This window comes from Vulpes vulpes, chromosome 10 (genome assembly GCF_048418805.1).
Source record: "Vulpes vulpes isolate BD-2025 chromosome 10, VulVul3, whole genome shotgun sequence".
In the NCBI taxonomy this organism is placed as follows: Eukaryota; Metazoa; Chordata; class Mammalia; order Carnivora; family Canidae; genus Vulpes; species Vulpes vulpes.
In genome coordinates, this window is record NC_132789.1 from 101,871,727 (window position 1) to 101,886,094 (window position 14,368).

Genomic DNA, 14,368 nt, shown 5'->3' on the forward strand with positions numbered 1-14,368 from the left:
GTTTCCTTAGGTTTTTTCTTAAGTATAATATTATTTTTTGTTTCATTTTAAGTTTATTTTTATTAATGTCTTAGTTTCTCTTTTTCTTACCTTCTTACTGAGGTATAGGAATGCAACAGAATTCTGTGCATTAATTATGTATCCTGTGACTTTACTGAATTCATTTACCGGTTCTAACATTTTTTTGTTTGTTCATTTTTGTAGTTTTCTATATATAGTGTCACGGTGTCCATTTCTTGTAGGTTGTCCTATTGGCATATAGTTTCTGATGTGCCATCAAGCCCTCTTGTCTCCACCGTTTCTGTCAGAACCCTGCGTTCACCCTGCCTGTGTCCGAGTTTTGTTTTGTTTTGTTTTTTTTTCTTTTTATCTCGGACAAGTGACTGAGTTTCAAACCTCCAAGTTTTAGGGGCTGCCCTGGGGGAGACCCGTGCTCCTCCCGCCCGGGAGGGTCTCCTCCCACTTCTGGCCTTTGCTGGCCCGGCCCAGGGGCGCGGCCCCGTGACCGCACAGGGGTTTGCAGTTTGTGGCCACACAGGGCAGACAGCTGGCCCTAGTCCCGCGGCCCTCGGCCGGGGTCCCCGCTCCTGGGCCTGGGAACCGTTGGCGCCACCGTCCTTGGGACCCCGGGGACCCTGAGCCCACCCTGTCGCTCCAGGGGCCGCCCCCCACTTCGCCTCCCGAGCACCGTCGAGGCCGGCGTGTCCCCCCCTCTAGCAGACTTCTGGAAGTTCTGACTTTGTGCTCTGCTGCTTCTAATAGTGTGCGTAGACCCGTCAGCTGGCTCCCTGCCCCTGTGGGATCCGGGGCTGTGTCTCCCCCAGACCGACTGACTGATTTTCTTTTTAAGATTTTATTTTTCTGTCATCTCTACACCCACATGGGGCTTGAACTCTCCGCCCCAAGAACAAGAGTCGCGTGTTCTTACCAACCACCCCAACCACCCCGAGAGCGGCCAGGCTCCCTTTGATTGATTGACAGGGAGTAACTGAAGCCGACGTGCTGCCTGTGTCGTGTCAGGGCAGAAACTGAGCCCCGGCGTCGAGGTGCGGTGGAGTCATTGGGACCTTGGTCGATGTTAAAGAAAGCGGAGCCTCCCCGGGAGCCCCGGGAGCCCAGGGAGCGGGGCCCACACACGTGACAAGTTGGCCGTGTCCTTGACCAGGAGTCATTGGGCTGGCTGCCGATTTATTTGAGTTGCTGTTCGACGGCGAAGGTCGTTCTAGGATGGGGACACAGCGAGAACGTTCCGGGTTCTTGCGGGTTCGGAGGTAGCTAAAGCTCCCCCGTCGTGGACTCGATGTCCCAGTTGGGTGCAGAGATAGGCGAGCCAGCAAAGAGATGAGAAACATGGCCCTGGGGTGCCTGGCCGGCCTGGTCGGGGGACCTTGATGTCAGGACTGTGAGCTGGAACTCCGTGTTGGGTGTAGAGAGGACATAAACGTAAAACCTTTAACAAATAATAAATGGATGAACTAAGACAGCGTGACGTGGAAGGGGAGTCCTCGCTTCAGGACAAACCTCAGAGCGGACCACGTCTAGCCTGCGACCTGTTCTTGATGGCCCCGCTCGCTCTCCCGGGCCCAGATGACGGGGTCCCCCACGAGGGACGGTCCCGCCCGAGTGGGAGTGGGCCTCCTTCCCCGTAAGGCCCGTGCCTCCCCTCGTTCTGCAGGACAGAAGAGCCGGGAAGGCACGAGCTCGGGGGGATCAGCATAAACCTCGGCGATGGTCCTTCCCGATCCCGGGAGCCAGAGCTCGGCCTCCTTTTGGGACCCGACGTCCTAAAGAAGCCCGTGTGGTCAGTGGCTCGGATGCAGGGCGGAGGCCGACGGAGAATCAGGAAGAGCAAAATGGGGCGGGGGGGGAACCAGAAGCTGAAGGAGAGGGGGACAGCTGTCAGCATCGGGAGCCTTCGCGGGGACCCGGCGTCCTTTCCCAGGAGGGGCCCCCCTCTGTAGGGTGCTTCCCGCCGCCCCGCGCTCCCCGTGGGCACCCGCAGGCGCATCCCCGGGCCTCCAGCGCCTCTGCAGCCGTGGTCTGGAGCGTCCTCCGTGTGTCCTACCGGGGACCCCAGCGTCCCGTCTGTAACCGTCCGGCTGCTGTCTGACAACAGTCGGGGGATTCCGACGTTTGTTGGGTTTGGGGTGTGTGCCTGTCTGTCGCCGTGCCGCGATCTGATCCTCGGGCCGCGTCGTCCTGACGCCGAAACGGTTGAAGAAGCACCATCATTTCCGGTGCTGGCGCTGGGCGGCTAGCTGGGTTCTCCCGGCCGACCCGGGCCCCCTCGTGCCGTCCCGTGCCGTCCCGTGCCGTCCCGTCCCGCCGGGGGGTCAGCTGAGCTGGAAGGTCCGGCTCGGCCACATTCCCGTGGGTGGCAGCGGGTCCCCGCCGAGCGCCGGCCGCTTCTCTTCTCCCCGATGCCTCTCCAGCTCCAGCGGGGAGCCAGACCTCGGGGCCGCCCTGGGGGGAGCTCCTGAGGGGCCGGCTGCCCGTGGGGGGAGCCCTGGGGCTGCCTGTGTGTGTGTGTGTGTGTGGGAGTCGGGGTGGGGACGGGGCCGGGGTCCCTCGGTCCCCTGCGCTGCCTGCCCCCAGGCCGAGCCCCGCGCTCACCCAGCCCCTACTCTCCAGGGCGTGCAGGGTGCCCTCCACACTCTGGTGCGAGGGATCCAGCAGCACCGGGTGTGCACGCTGAGCCCGCCCGGTGAGGGTGGCCCAGGTGTGAGAGCTGCAAGGGCCTGCTGTCCTGACGTCCGCTCCGGGGCCACGCTGACCGCCCCGCGGGCCCTCTGTGCCCCAGGCGCACAGGCCCGGGGCCGGGAGGGGAGGAAGCGCCCCGGAGCCCGGGCAGCCCAGGCCCCCTGGACAGAGGGGGCACAGACCTCCCAGGGCGCTTAGCACAGACCCTGGTGACCTGAGGCTCCCCGGCTGTCACTCTGTCCCAGGCCCGTCCTGGCCGCGGGCGCAGGCTGAGTCGCAGTAGAGTCTGCGGGGTCCTGACCCTGGCGTCTGGCCGCCCCGGGAAGGCACGTGGGGACGTCAGCCGTGTGTGCCTGGCGGCGCCCCCGCAGGGGCTGGTCGGGGCCTGGGCGGCGCCCCCTCCTCCTCTCTGGGGGTGTCTCCGCACCCCGTGCACAGAGCTCCGGGAGACGCAGAAACGAGCCGGCCGTGCCCTCTCACACAACAACACTTTATTGAACTTGCAACAGCAAACAGGGGCTCAGAGCCGAGGGTGCGCGCCTTCCCCTGGGAGACCTTCCTGTCCTTAGAGGAAAGCGGGAATCCCACAGGGGTGCGGGTGCTGGAGTCCCCCGCCTGGGAGCCTGTGCGGACTCGACTCCGGGTGGGGGCGCGTGTCCTGAGGTCGGGGCGGTGAGAGGCGGTTCTGGGGGCGGCAGGGCTGACGTGGACCTGCGGCCCATGGGCTCCTGCGCTGGGTCCCCGCAGGGCAGCTGGACCCCGGCCTCGGGCCCCCCGGGGCCGGGTGACTGACTGCTGGAGCCCCAGCGCGTGGAGGAGCCTGCCTCCTGGTGTGGGTGTGGGTGGGGGTGGGGGTGGGGGTGGGGGTGGGGCCCACGGGCCTGCCCCCGCTGCCCTGCCCTGGGGTGTCCCGGGATCCCCAGGGCTGCCCTAGGTCAGCGACCTGGGTCTGTGGGGCACGCCCAGGGCCCAGGAGGCCACATCCTGCTGTGAGAGGGCTCGTTCGGCCCGGGGCCAGAACGCAGGCCTGGCCAGGGCCCCGGGGCGCTGGATCCCATTAGCGCTGGGCCTGGGGCAGGCGCTCGAGTCGCCCCTGCCCCCACAGAGCCCGGGGCCAGGCCAGCCCAGGTCCCTCTGGGTCAGGGGCTGGTGTCCCGTGCGGGCGGTGCCGCCCTCCGGGAGGCACAGCGAGACGAGGCAGGGCACGGTGACGGCGGGCCGGAGCCTCCGGGCCCCCGCCCTCACCGCCACGCTCTGCCCCCGAGGCCCGCGAGCATCGAGCTGCCCCGTGGACGCGGGGGGCAGAGGGTCCCGGGCCTGTGCGGGGCCTCGGGGCAGCGGGCTCAGCGCCGCCCTGGCTCTGCCCTGGCTGTGCCCGTCACTGCCCAGCGAGGGGCACGAGCTGCAGTGGCCGCGGGGCAGGAAGGGTGTCCTGGGCCCGACAGCGTCATCCCTAGGGGGCTGGGGGGACCGCGTGATGGGAGTCCCGGGGGTGCTCCAGGGCCCGGTCCGTCGCGGGGCCTCTGGGGTGGCCCAGGCAGGTGCCAAATGGAAGGAGACCCCGTTTTCTGTCTCGAAGCCCGCCGTGTCCCGGGGCCGCCTGCCTGCACCGCCTTGTTGCCCCGGGAGGGTGGGGAGGGAGTTCCACCGCCGGGGCTGGGGGGCAAGTTGGACGATGGCCTGGCCGGGAGGGGGTCCGGGCGGCTCAGGCCGGGCGGCTGGGCCCGGGGAGGCCGGCTCCTCCAGCCTGGGCGGTGGCTCAGAGGCCGGAGAAGGGAGGAGAGGCCCGGGCGCCGGGGACACTGGCTCCAGGCCCAGGGGCCTCGTGGGGAACTCCTCAGGTCCCGCTGGAAAGAGGCCGACGGGGTCAGCGTCTCCAGCAGGCTGTGTGTCCCCCGCTGGGGGCCCCGGGGGTCCTCACGGCTCCCGCGTGACCCCCCCGGCCTGACCCTGTGCTCAGCCCCCCACACTGCTGCCCGGGCCCTGCAGTGGGTACCCGCCCGCCCAGCCCTGGCCTGGGGTCCCCGAGGCTGGAGCAGAAGAGGAGAGCCCCAGAGATGAGGACGGGGGCCCCGGGGGCTCTGTCCCCTGTGGGCGGCCCCAGCAGGCCGAGTCGGGAGGGGCCGGGGCCCTGAGCCCACCTGGCGGGGGCAGGTCGCACCGCATCCTGCGGAGCTGGGTCATGGAGGCCCGAAGGTGTCTCAGCACGGCCTCGTCCTCCAGGGCCCAGGGCTGGGCCAGAGAGTCCTGGAGGAACTCCCGGAGCCCTTCCAGGGGCAGCTTCAGGAGGCGCTCTGGGCGGTGGGCGAGAGTCAGACCCAGAGGGCCCCGCCCTGGGGCCCCCGGGGCCCCCAGGCCAGCGGCTGGGGTCCCGCTGTGCCCAGGAGCGCCGCGGGCAGTGCGCTGGCCGGGGTGGCCCCTGCCCGCTGCTCCACTCGGGGAGCCCCGCTGCACCCGCCTGCCCCGCCGTCCCCCCGCCCCAGGTCTGGGTGCTGCTCAGAGCCCAGGGTCACCGCCCCTGCCCCCCGCCCCCGGCACACCTGGGCTCCCGGGGGCTCACTTACTCCTGTGCACCTTGAGGATGGTATAGGCCATGGCCGTGAGCACCCTCTCCCCATCCAACACGTAGGCATCCCACAGCTTCAGGGTGAGCGAGAAGGGGGTCTAGGGGGACGGCGGGGTGGGAGGAGCGGCCTGAGCAGGGCCCCTGGGGGGCTCGGCTGGGGCTAGGCTAGGCCTGCCATCTGGCCCCCGGCTGCCTGCGACGAGGCCCCGCAGCGCCCCCCCCCCCGCCCCCCGCCCCCCGCCCCCCGCCCCCCGCCTCCCCGTGCGTGCCCTCCTCCCAGGGAGATCAGGGACTCCCGGCCGCTCCGGGTTCCGACCCCGGCCAGCACCTCCCGCACCCCTGGGGGCACAGACTCTGCCCGCACTTGACGACACCACGCCTCGAGAGGACCCCAGGCTGGCCGCCCGATGGGCCGAGGGCCCGTCCACACCCCGGGCTGACCCGGCCTCCCCCGGGGGAGCTGAGGCAGAGACGGGCCGCCCCCCGGGACCTCGTCCAGGGACCCTCTGGGCTTCTCCAGGACGGGCTGGGCTGCGAGCCTCAGCCTCAGCCTCAGGACCCCGGGGTCGGGCCTGGCTCGTCTGGAGGGTGGGGCTGAGCTGGGCCCTCCCCGGGGGCAGGGGGCAGGTCCGGGAGCGGGGGTCCCGGGGGGGGGGGCCTCACCCGGCCGAGGAAGCACTGGAGAAACCATTTGGGGCTGTAGATGCCGGTGGACATCTGCTCCTCGTCCTGGCGGGAGGGCAGGGGGTGCTCAGGCCCCACGCCGCGGCCCCTGGAGCCGGGTGGACGCGCTCCCCCCCACGGCCCAGCCCAGCCCCGAGGGCGCCCCCGGGCCCCAGGGGGAGGAACGTGACCCCAACTCTGGGCAGCTCGGAGGGAGGGCCATGCCCCCCACCCCCTGCCCCGGGCTCCGGGGACGGAGCCTCAGGAGCTCCCACTCGCCCCCACTCGCCATGTGCTTCCTCAGGTCCGGGAGAGCTCTTTGGAGGACCCGCTCGTGATGTCTCTGGAACCTGAGGAGCTTCGGGAAGCCCGGGACGAAGAAGCCTGAGAAGGCCCCAGGCCCCCACGGTCAGGGCCTCCTCCTGCACCAGGCGGGGTGGGGGGTGTCGGGGCAGGGGCCTCCCCGCCACGCCCTGACCCCCGTGTGCCCACCGCCCTCGGAGCCCTGGCTGGATCCGCTCTTCCCAGAGGGCAGGGCCTGCCTCCCAGGCCGGGGGCGCGGGGCCCGGGGACCCTCGTCCTCACAGAGACCCCGCGGGGCGTGGGCTGGGGGCTGAGGACCGGGCCCGGCTGACCCAGCACCCTCTCTCCTGCGGGGGCCGCCGCGGGGACAGGCGGGTCCCCAGCCCCGAGGGGCAGCGGGTGCAGGCCACGGGGAGGGTGATGGGCGTGCACGGCCCTCTGCTGTGGGTGGGGCTTGGGAGTGAGGCTGGGGGCCCCCGGGAGGGGGAGACGCTGCCCCCTGGGCCCCGTGTGGCCGTGGGCTGGCAGGGGGGCCTGGGGGACAAGCCGGCAGCCCGGCGGGAGGCTGGGGGAGCAACGGGAGTGCGTGCCTGGCCTGCAGACGGTGGGGCGGGTGGCCGTGGCTCCGGGACCCCGAGGCCACCGGGGAGGCGGGGCCCTTGCCCGTGGGGGGGCGAGCTGGGGGGTCCCCGCCTGCCCCCCGGTGCAGCAGCCTGCAGGGAGGCCCTCCTGAGCTCCCCGGCGGGCCCCTACCGTGCATGGAGTGCCGGTCGCCCACCATCAGCTGGGCCAGCGCCCAGAAGGCGTCCTCCTCGGGCAGGAACATGAGGAGGACGGCCGCGATCTCGCTCATGCCCTGGCAGTAGCCCACCTCCTGCAAGAGCCAGAGCCCCACGGAGGGCGTGCGCCCCGAGGCCCCCTCTGAGCCCTCCCCGCGGGCGTCAGGCTCCCCCGGCTCCCTCCCAGCCCGGGCTCCCGGAGGGGGCTCCCAGAGGGCGGGGGAGCAGGTGAGGGCCACCCGGACCAGCTGGGGCGCGAGCACCCCGGGCCCCGCTACCGAGCCCTGCGGCCGCCGTGCCAGGACCCCCGTCCTCAGGCCAGCAGGAGGGGCCTCCGTGAGCTGTGCCAGGCTGTAGGGGACCCGCCAGGTCTGGAGACCCCCCCGAGGGCAGGTCGGCGGGGGGGGGTGGGGGGGCCTGACTGTGGCCCCTGGCAGGTCCCACGAGGGGAGCTGGGCCAGGACACCCCGCGGGGCCGGGGAGCGTGTGAGCTGGGGTCCTCGGGGACCCTTCTGGAATGCGCCGTGGAAGGGGGCGGCCTCCTGGGCGCCTCGGCCTCGTTCCCTTCGGGGGAGTGGGAGCCTTCCCCGCCCGGGCTCTCGTCGGTAGTGCCGTCTGTCAGGGTCCAGACCCGAGCTCTAGGACGGCCGCGGTGCACGCGGGGGCCCTGGGCAGCCCCGGCCCTCGGGCACGCAGGCCCTGCCTCCCCTGGGAGGTCTGCACCCCGCCCCCTGCCCGTCCCGGAGGAGAGAGACCCTCCCCGGCATCTCGGGGGCCGTGGACCGGGGCCATCACTGTGAGTCCCGCTGGTCACCACCACTCAGGACAAGGCCGCCCGCGGGGCAGGAGGCGGGGGCAGGGACACTCACCGTGTCGTACAGCGAGTAGGCTGCCAGTACGCAGAACAGGGCTCGCTGCCTAGGAGGGGGGACAGCGGGGGGCTCTGCTCAGTCAGCCCCCGCCCAGCGAGGCCGCCGAGGTGCCGACACCCGCCCCGCAGGCCCCGCGGCCCGCAGGGCCCCTCCGCGGGGGCCGATCTCCGGGGTCAGGTCTGCGCACGGGGACAGGCGGCGACCTCACACGTGCAGCGTGCCGGGGGTTCAGTGCACCCTGGGGTGTCCGACGCCTCCGAGCGGCTCCCGCCGTGGGGTGTGCAGCTCCGGGCTCCCCCAGCGCCGCCAGCGCCCCGGGCCTCCAGCCCTGGAGCGGCCCCCCCCCCCCCCCCCGCACGCCCCCATGGGAGCCAGCGCTCCCCCTGCCCCGGTCCCCGCAGCCCCTGACGCCTCTCCTCCGCTGCCCTGGCCTGGCCCGGCCCCGTGTCCCGGGAACACCACCAGCCCCACGTGACCCCTGCCCCGAGCCCACGCAGCCGGGGCATCCGTGGCCCTGAGCGCACCCCCAGGTCTTCCCAGGTGTCCCTGGGCTGGACTCTGTGGGGGGCACCCCGGGCCCGCCCATCCCAGAGCACCTCGGGGCTCCAGGTCTGAGCCGCCGTGAGGAGAGCAGGGAACGTCGTGCAGGTGTGACCCCGATACAGGCTGCGAACCCCTGGGGTCACTATCTGAGCACGGGGGGGGTACGGGGTGCGGCCCCCTCAGCGCTGCCAGGAGCCGCCCGATGCCCCCCCGCACGGCGGCCTGAGTCTGCACCCCGGCTCCGCGGCCCCCGGGCCCGGGCTGCTGGAGGCCGGCTCCCCCCGGGCCGGGGGTCACAGGTCAGCCTGACCCGGCCGCGCTCTGAGGGCCGCGGGGGCCCCGGGGGGCAGCAGGTTCCCTGCAGGGAGGAGCACCGAGTTCTCGTGGGGAGACGGTCCGAGCGGCCCGCCCGGGAAGCCCAGCCACCCATGCCTGGCGTCTCCCCAGCCCCGCCCCTGGCGCCCCTGCAGGTCACCCCTGGGGTCCCGGGCTCCCACACACCCCGCCCGCTGCACACACAGGTAGCTGCACCCTATGCTCCACCCACCTGCAAGCCCCTGTCGGGGGGCTCCCTGCCTTCCCCACCTCCCCGCGGCCCCTGGGGACTCTGCGGGACACCCGGGCTTCTGACGGGAGCAGGCCGTCCAGAGAACCCCAAGGTGGCCGGGGAGGCTGAGCATGTCCCACAGGGGGCAGCTGCACCGCGTCCTCGTGGGGGTGGGGTGGGGGTGGGGGCGGGACCGATAGTGTAGGGGTGGGGGTCTGGGGTTGTGGGGGATGGTGTGGGGGGTGATGCAGGGGGATGGCGTGGGGGCGGTGGGTGAGGGGATGGGGTGGGGGGCTGCGGACACAGGGCACCCCCTTCTCTAAGGTGCACACGGAGACGTCTACAGATAAAGGCGACCCCAGTCTGGGGTTTGCTGTGACCCCTGCCCCTGCCCCTGGGGCCCCGTGTGCTCCGCGCAGGGCCTGCCTGGACCGGGGCGGCGTCTGAGGGGGGGGGGGGGGGGGGCGTCATGCCGTGTGTGCTCACCAAGTGCAAATTGTCTAAAACAAAATGCCCAGAATTCAGAAGTACATAAAGCACCGGAGGGTGGGTGTCACCCTGACCTGTCCGACCCTCGTCGGGTCCACGTGTCCCGGTCCAGCCGCGGCCATGCACCCTGGCCCCAGGTCCCCTTCGTGCCCCCCACGCCCCCACCCCGGCCCCCTGCTCTTCACGGGGCCGCCCCTCACCCCCTTGGGGTTCAGCTCAGACGGTGACCCCTGGAGGCCCCGTCCTGCGGCCTCCCCATCCCCGAGACCCTGGGGTTGGGGGCACGGGGGTCATCCCCAGCACCCTACCACGTGGCAGTGTGTTGTTTGCTGCCGTCGCTCCCCCCGGCCTCGGAGACCCCGTGTCCCCAGCACAGAAGCCCCCGGGCCTCTCCCAGGCCGGGCCCCCGACCCCCGAACCCCGCTGGCCCAGCAGCCTCACCCGACCCCGTAGCGGTCCCAGAACATGGTGTGACTGCGGAACGTGCGGTTGACGTCCATGTCGATCTGCACGATGTCCCGGGAGGAGACCAGGGCCGCCTCCTTCATTGCCTGCGGGGAGACCCCGGGAGGAGGAGCCGGTGTCAGGGACACAGACCCCGACCTGTCAGCAGCTGCCGTCCTGGGCAGGGAGCCCCGGGGCCACCACGGGAGTGTGTCCTGCAGGAACCTCCACCCTTCCCCTGGGAGGCCGGGGACGGCGGTAGTGCCCACCGTGCCCGCGGGGCCTGCGTGAGGGCCTGTGCCCAGCTGTCGTGGGCGGGGAGGGGACTGAGGGTCAGCCCTGGACAGGGAGGGGACGTGGAGGATCAGCCCGGGTGGGGAGGGGTCACGGAGGGTCAGCCCTGGGCAGGGAGGGGACCGAGGGTCCCCGGGGAGTAGACGGGTCGGGTCCCACCTGGTATTTCCCGGCATTGCTGGCCTTAACCTGGTCGACGTTCAGCAATCGCAGCCACACCTGTCCCCGCACCTGGGGCGGGACCCCCTTGTAGACCCTGCGTCGCAGCTGCGGGGAGGAAGGCAGTGCTGGTGAGAGGGGCCCAGGGCGGCCCCTTGGAGCCCAGGGAACACGAGGCATCTAGAAGGTTCCGGCGTCGGCTCCAGGGTGTCTGCAGAGAGGCTGGGTCTCCCTGGATCTGGGCCCCCCCACCCGTCCCCCGCGAGGAGCAGGGACCCTGGCCCCGACCTGACGCTCCCCCACCGCCGTCCCGGGGCCTGGGGAGGGAGGCCCGGGCTCCCAGCAGACTCTCCCCAGGCAGGGGGCTCCCCCGAGGACGGGGCAGGAGGACACTGAGGGCGGCCCCCCAGCCCCGTCAGGACGGAGAGCCCTCGGGGGCACCCAGCGCCCCACCTTCTCGCTGGGGAGGTAGTGGTCCCATCACTTGAGCATTTTTATCCATTTGTCCGCGCGCCGGGTCTCCTGGCGGAGTTTCTGGGAGAGGACAGGCGGGGGCCGCAGGTGAGGCTCCCGCCGCGGGAGGTGGGCGCTCGGGCCGCGTCCAGTGCCCCGCGGGACCCGGAGGAGCCAGGAAGGCACAGGGCCCCCCGCGGACCGCGGCTCCGGGTCTCGGGTGTGTTCCCGGCGGCCCGTGCAGCGCTGGGACGGGGGACTGGGGAGACGCCCGGGGATGTCCTGGGGGACGCGGTGCAGACAGCTGGCCCCAGCTCCCCCCCACGTCCTGCCCGGGGCCCAGGACGGGCTCTCACCTTGGCCTCGCGGGGGCTGGGGTCGGGCAGCTCCCTGTCCCTGGAAGGCAGGAGACGCAGAGCCCTGAGGCCCCGGCCCCACAGCCACACACACACCCCCACACACACACACACACACACACACACACACACACACACACACCCCGTCTGCACCCAGCGTCCTGGGGAGGGCAGGGCTCCCCCGGGGAGGGCAGGGGCTGCCAGCGGCCTGAGGGCGGGCGGGGGCGGCGTCTGGGGGGTCTGAGGAGGGTGTTTGCCGGTGGTGGGCTGGGCGGGGACCCCTCGGCGCCCCCAGGGGGTGACCTGCCCCCCTCCTCGATGGACCAGCCCTAGAGCTGTCAGCGTGGCCCGGGTGCCCCGTGACCGTCCCGCTGAGGTCCCCCCGCCTCCCCAGGGCCTGACTGCCCAGCGTCCAGCCGGCCTCCCCCTGCCCCCTGGCCGTCCCCCTGCTGTCCCCGGGCTCCCCTCTCTGCTGTCCCCTCTGCCACCCTGGCCCATTTCACCTCCCGTCCTGTCGGAGCCCCTGAGCACGACCACCCCTGAGCCATCCCAGCAGACACTGGGCCGTGAGCAGGGCCGAGGGGGCCCCACCTGGGGTCTCCAGCGTCCGTCAGGTTCTCGTGGGGCTGTTGACCCATCAGCCTCGTCCCCTGCGACCTAGGCCACTGGGCTGTCCCCTCCCTCCTTCCCGCCCAGGGCAGCCCCCTCCTCCTCTTACCTCCTCCTGCCTGGTCGGGGCCTCCCTCTGCGGCCCCCCCCCCTCCCTGCGCTGGCCTGGTCCCCGGCATCCACCTGCAGCCCCGCAAAAGCCTTCGGGTGTGGGCGAGAGCACCCCTGCGGACTCGGCCCAGACCAGGCCGTCCCCCTACGGAGAGCACGCCCCGGCCCCAGAGCCCCTCACGGGCGGGATCCCCTGCTGAAGGGACTGGACACCCCACCCCACCACCACCCCCGGATGCAGCAGGCTGACACCTGGGCCTGCCCAAAGCAGGCGTGGGGGCCCCTCCTCTGAGTGTCCAGGGGCCTCCCCCGGGCCCAGCTCCCTTCCTGCCCACGTCCCGGGTCGGCCTCCGGGGTGTCTCAGCTGCAACCCAGCGCAGACATGGCCCTCAGAGGGCTCCAGGGGACCAGGTCCCGACCTGGGGGCGGGGGGGTCAGCCTCCAGAGAGGTGTTCCTGCAAAGGCCACCCGCCCTGGGATGGATGAGGGGTGTCCAGGGGACTCACTGCAGAAAGCCCTGGTGGTCGGCGACCTTGCACAGTGACAGGTCCTGCGGAGACCCTGCTTGGGGCGCCTGCAACAGAGGGGGCTCCGTGGTGGGGACCGATCAGAGCAGGGGAGTGGGGACAGAGACAGGAGGGAGCAGAAGGGCTCCTCCCTCCCCTGGATCCTGAGGGAGCGCCGACCCTCTGAGATTGGCCGGGCGCCAGAGTGGGCGCAGCCTGGCAGCCTCACCTGCTTCTGTCTATCAGTGACGATCCCCCCCTGGGCCTCACCCGGACCCGGCGACTGTGGTCCCCACCTGGGCCTCACTTGACCTGGTGACTCTGATCCCTACCTGGCCCTCACCCAGGCCTGGTGACTCTAGTCCCCAACTGGGCTTCACCCAGGTGACTCTGGTCTCCACCTGAGCCTCATGTGGATCTGCGACTGTGGTCCCCACCTTGGCCTCACCTGAACCTGGTGACTCTGGTCCCCACCTGGGCTCACCTGGACCTGGTAGCTGTGGTCTTCATCTGGACCTGGTGACTCTGGTCCCCACCCGGGCCTCACCTGTACCTGGTGCCTGGGCTCCTCCGCTACCAATGACGAGGATCCAGGATGGACCCTTAGTTGCTACTACACCGGGACCATCCCCAGGGTCTCACTTGTTCCTGGTGACTGTGGTCCTTGCCTGGGCTGACCTGGCTCATCCTTGGCTCTGATCCCCTCTTGAGCCTCACCTGCTCTTGCAGGTACGGTCCCCCCTGTCGTGGGTGTGTAGTGTCTATGGTCCCTTCTGGTGGGCCTCACCTGATGGTACTGGGCCACGATATTGGCCCTTTGCAAGGCCAGCAGGGTCTCCGGGTCCTCCTGCATCGTGCTGCAATCCAAACACATCCAAGGATGACGGCGCGTGAGAACCTTCCGAGGACACGTGCGTCCGGGTGCTCCCCGTGGGCGGGCGCCCCTCTGTCTGACCGGAGCCGGAGACAACCCCGTAGCCCCGAGGGGCACAGGCATCACACACGGGCCCTCGCTGCCTGTCTGTCTGTCCGTCGCCCACCGACAGTCCACCTTCCCAGCCACTGTCCCAGGGCACGCCGTCACGCTGGGGTCACAGAGCGCTCCCACCCCGGTATCAGGAGCACACGGGCGGGGGACCCAGGGGCTCCGGGGAACTGCCCACCTGATGCTCGGGGGTGACGTCTCCCAGCCCGGGGCCGGTGCAGAGATGGTGGTGGGTGGGCCGGCCAGCGAGTGTCCCTGCGGGCTTGGGGGGGGGGGGGGGCGGGAATCGAAGGTTTCTCCGAGATTCCACAAGCACACGACCAAGGGGAGAAAGCGACGGACTGGACTTCATCAAAATTAAAACCTGATGCCAGCAAGAGTGCGACCGAACTCCCCACCCTGAGGGCAGCGATGTGTGAATAGCCTGAGGGGGGCCCTGGGGGAGCACGAGGGACTCCACGTTCTTTGGAGCCTGAAGAGCAAGCCTGCTCACGGGCCAGGGGGACCCAGCGGGCGCAGGGCGGGATGGGGGGGTGACAGTCACCCCTGTCGGGGTCCATGCGTCTAGGACAGGCTGGAAAGGTCATGGCTTGGGTGCCTGCACAGCAGAGGGCTTACAGGGGAGCGGGGGTCCCGGGGGAGCTGCCTGAGTTCCGACTGCAGCCTCCTTCCCTGGACGGGGGGCAGCAGGGTGGCCGCTCTCACCCCGTGGGGCTGTGGAAGGGCTGTGGGAGCTGCTCACGGTCATCGCATGGGGGTCGGGGTGTTGTGGACCCCAGCGCGGGAGGCCTGTGCCCCCACGCGGATCCACAGGCCCCACTGTGGCCCGCGGGGATCAGGGATCAGCTGCCACTCACCTGTGACCTGTCGCTGTGTGGGCGCCTCCTCTTTATGCACTGGGGTACTGGGGAGTGTGGGAGGGTGGGGGTACTGGGGAGAGTGGGAGGGTGGGGGTACTGGGGAGAGTGGGAGTAGCGGGGTACTGGGGA

At 70.9% G+C, this 14,368-nt stretch overlaps 1 protein-coding gene across 1 annotated transcript in view; it reads right to left on the reverse strand.

Annotated features, from left to right (window-relative positions):
• The window catches only part of LOC140594115 (uncharacterized), a 93,952-nt gene that overhangs the window by 53,094 nt on the left and 26,490 nt on the right, over positions 1 to 14,368 (reverse strand). The window contains exons 12-16 of the mRNA XM_072722496.1: positions 7,881 to 7,929; positions 6,986 to 7,106; positions 6,219 to 6,313; positions 5,930 to 5,995; positions 5,265 to 5,364 (exon numbers count right to left, since the gene is read on the reverse strand). Of these exons, the coding sequence (XP_072578597.1) occupies positions 5,265 to 5,364; positions 5,930 to 5,995; positions 6,219 to 6,313; positions 6,986 to 7,106; positions 7,881 to 7,929 (431 nt within the window). The remainder of the gene's footprint in view (positions 1 to 5,264; positions 5,365 to 5,929; positions 5,996 to 6,218; positions 6,314 to 6,985; positions 7,107 to 7,880; positions 7,930 to 14,368) is intronic.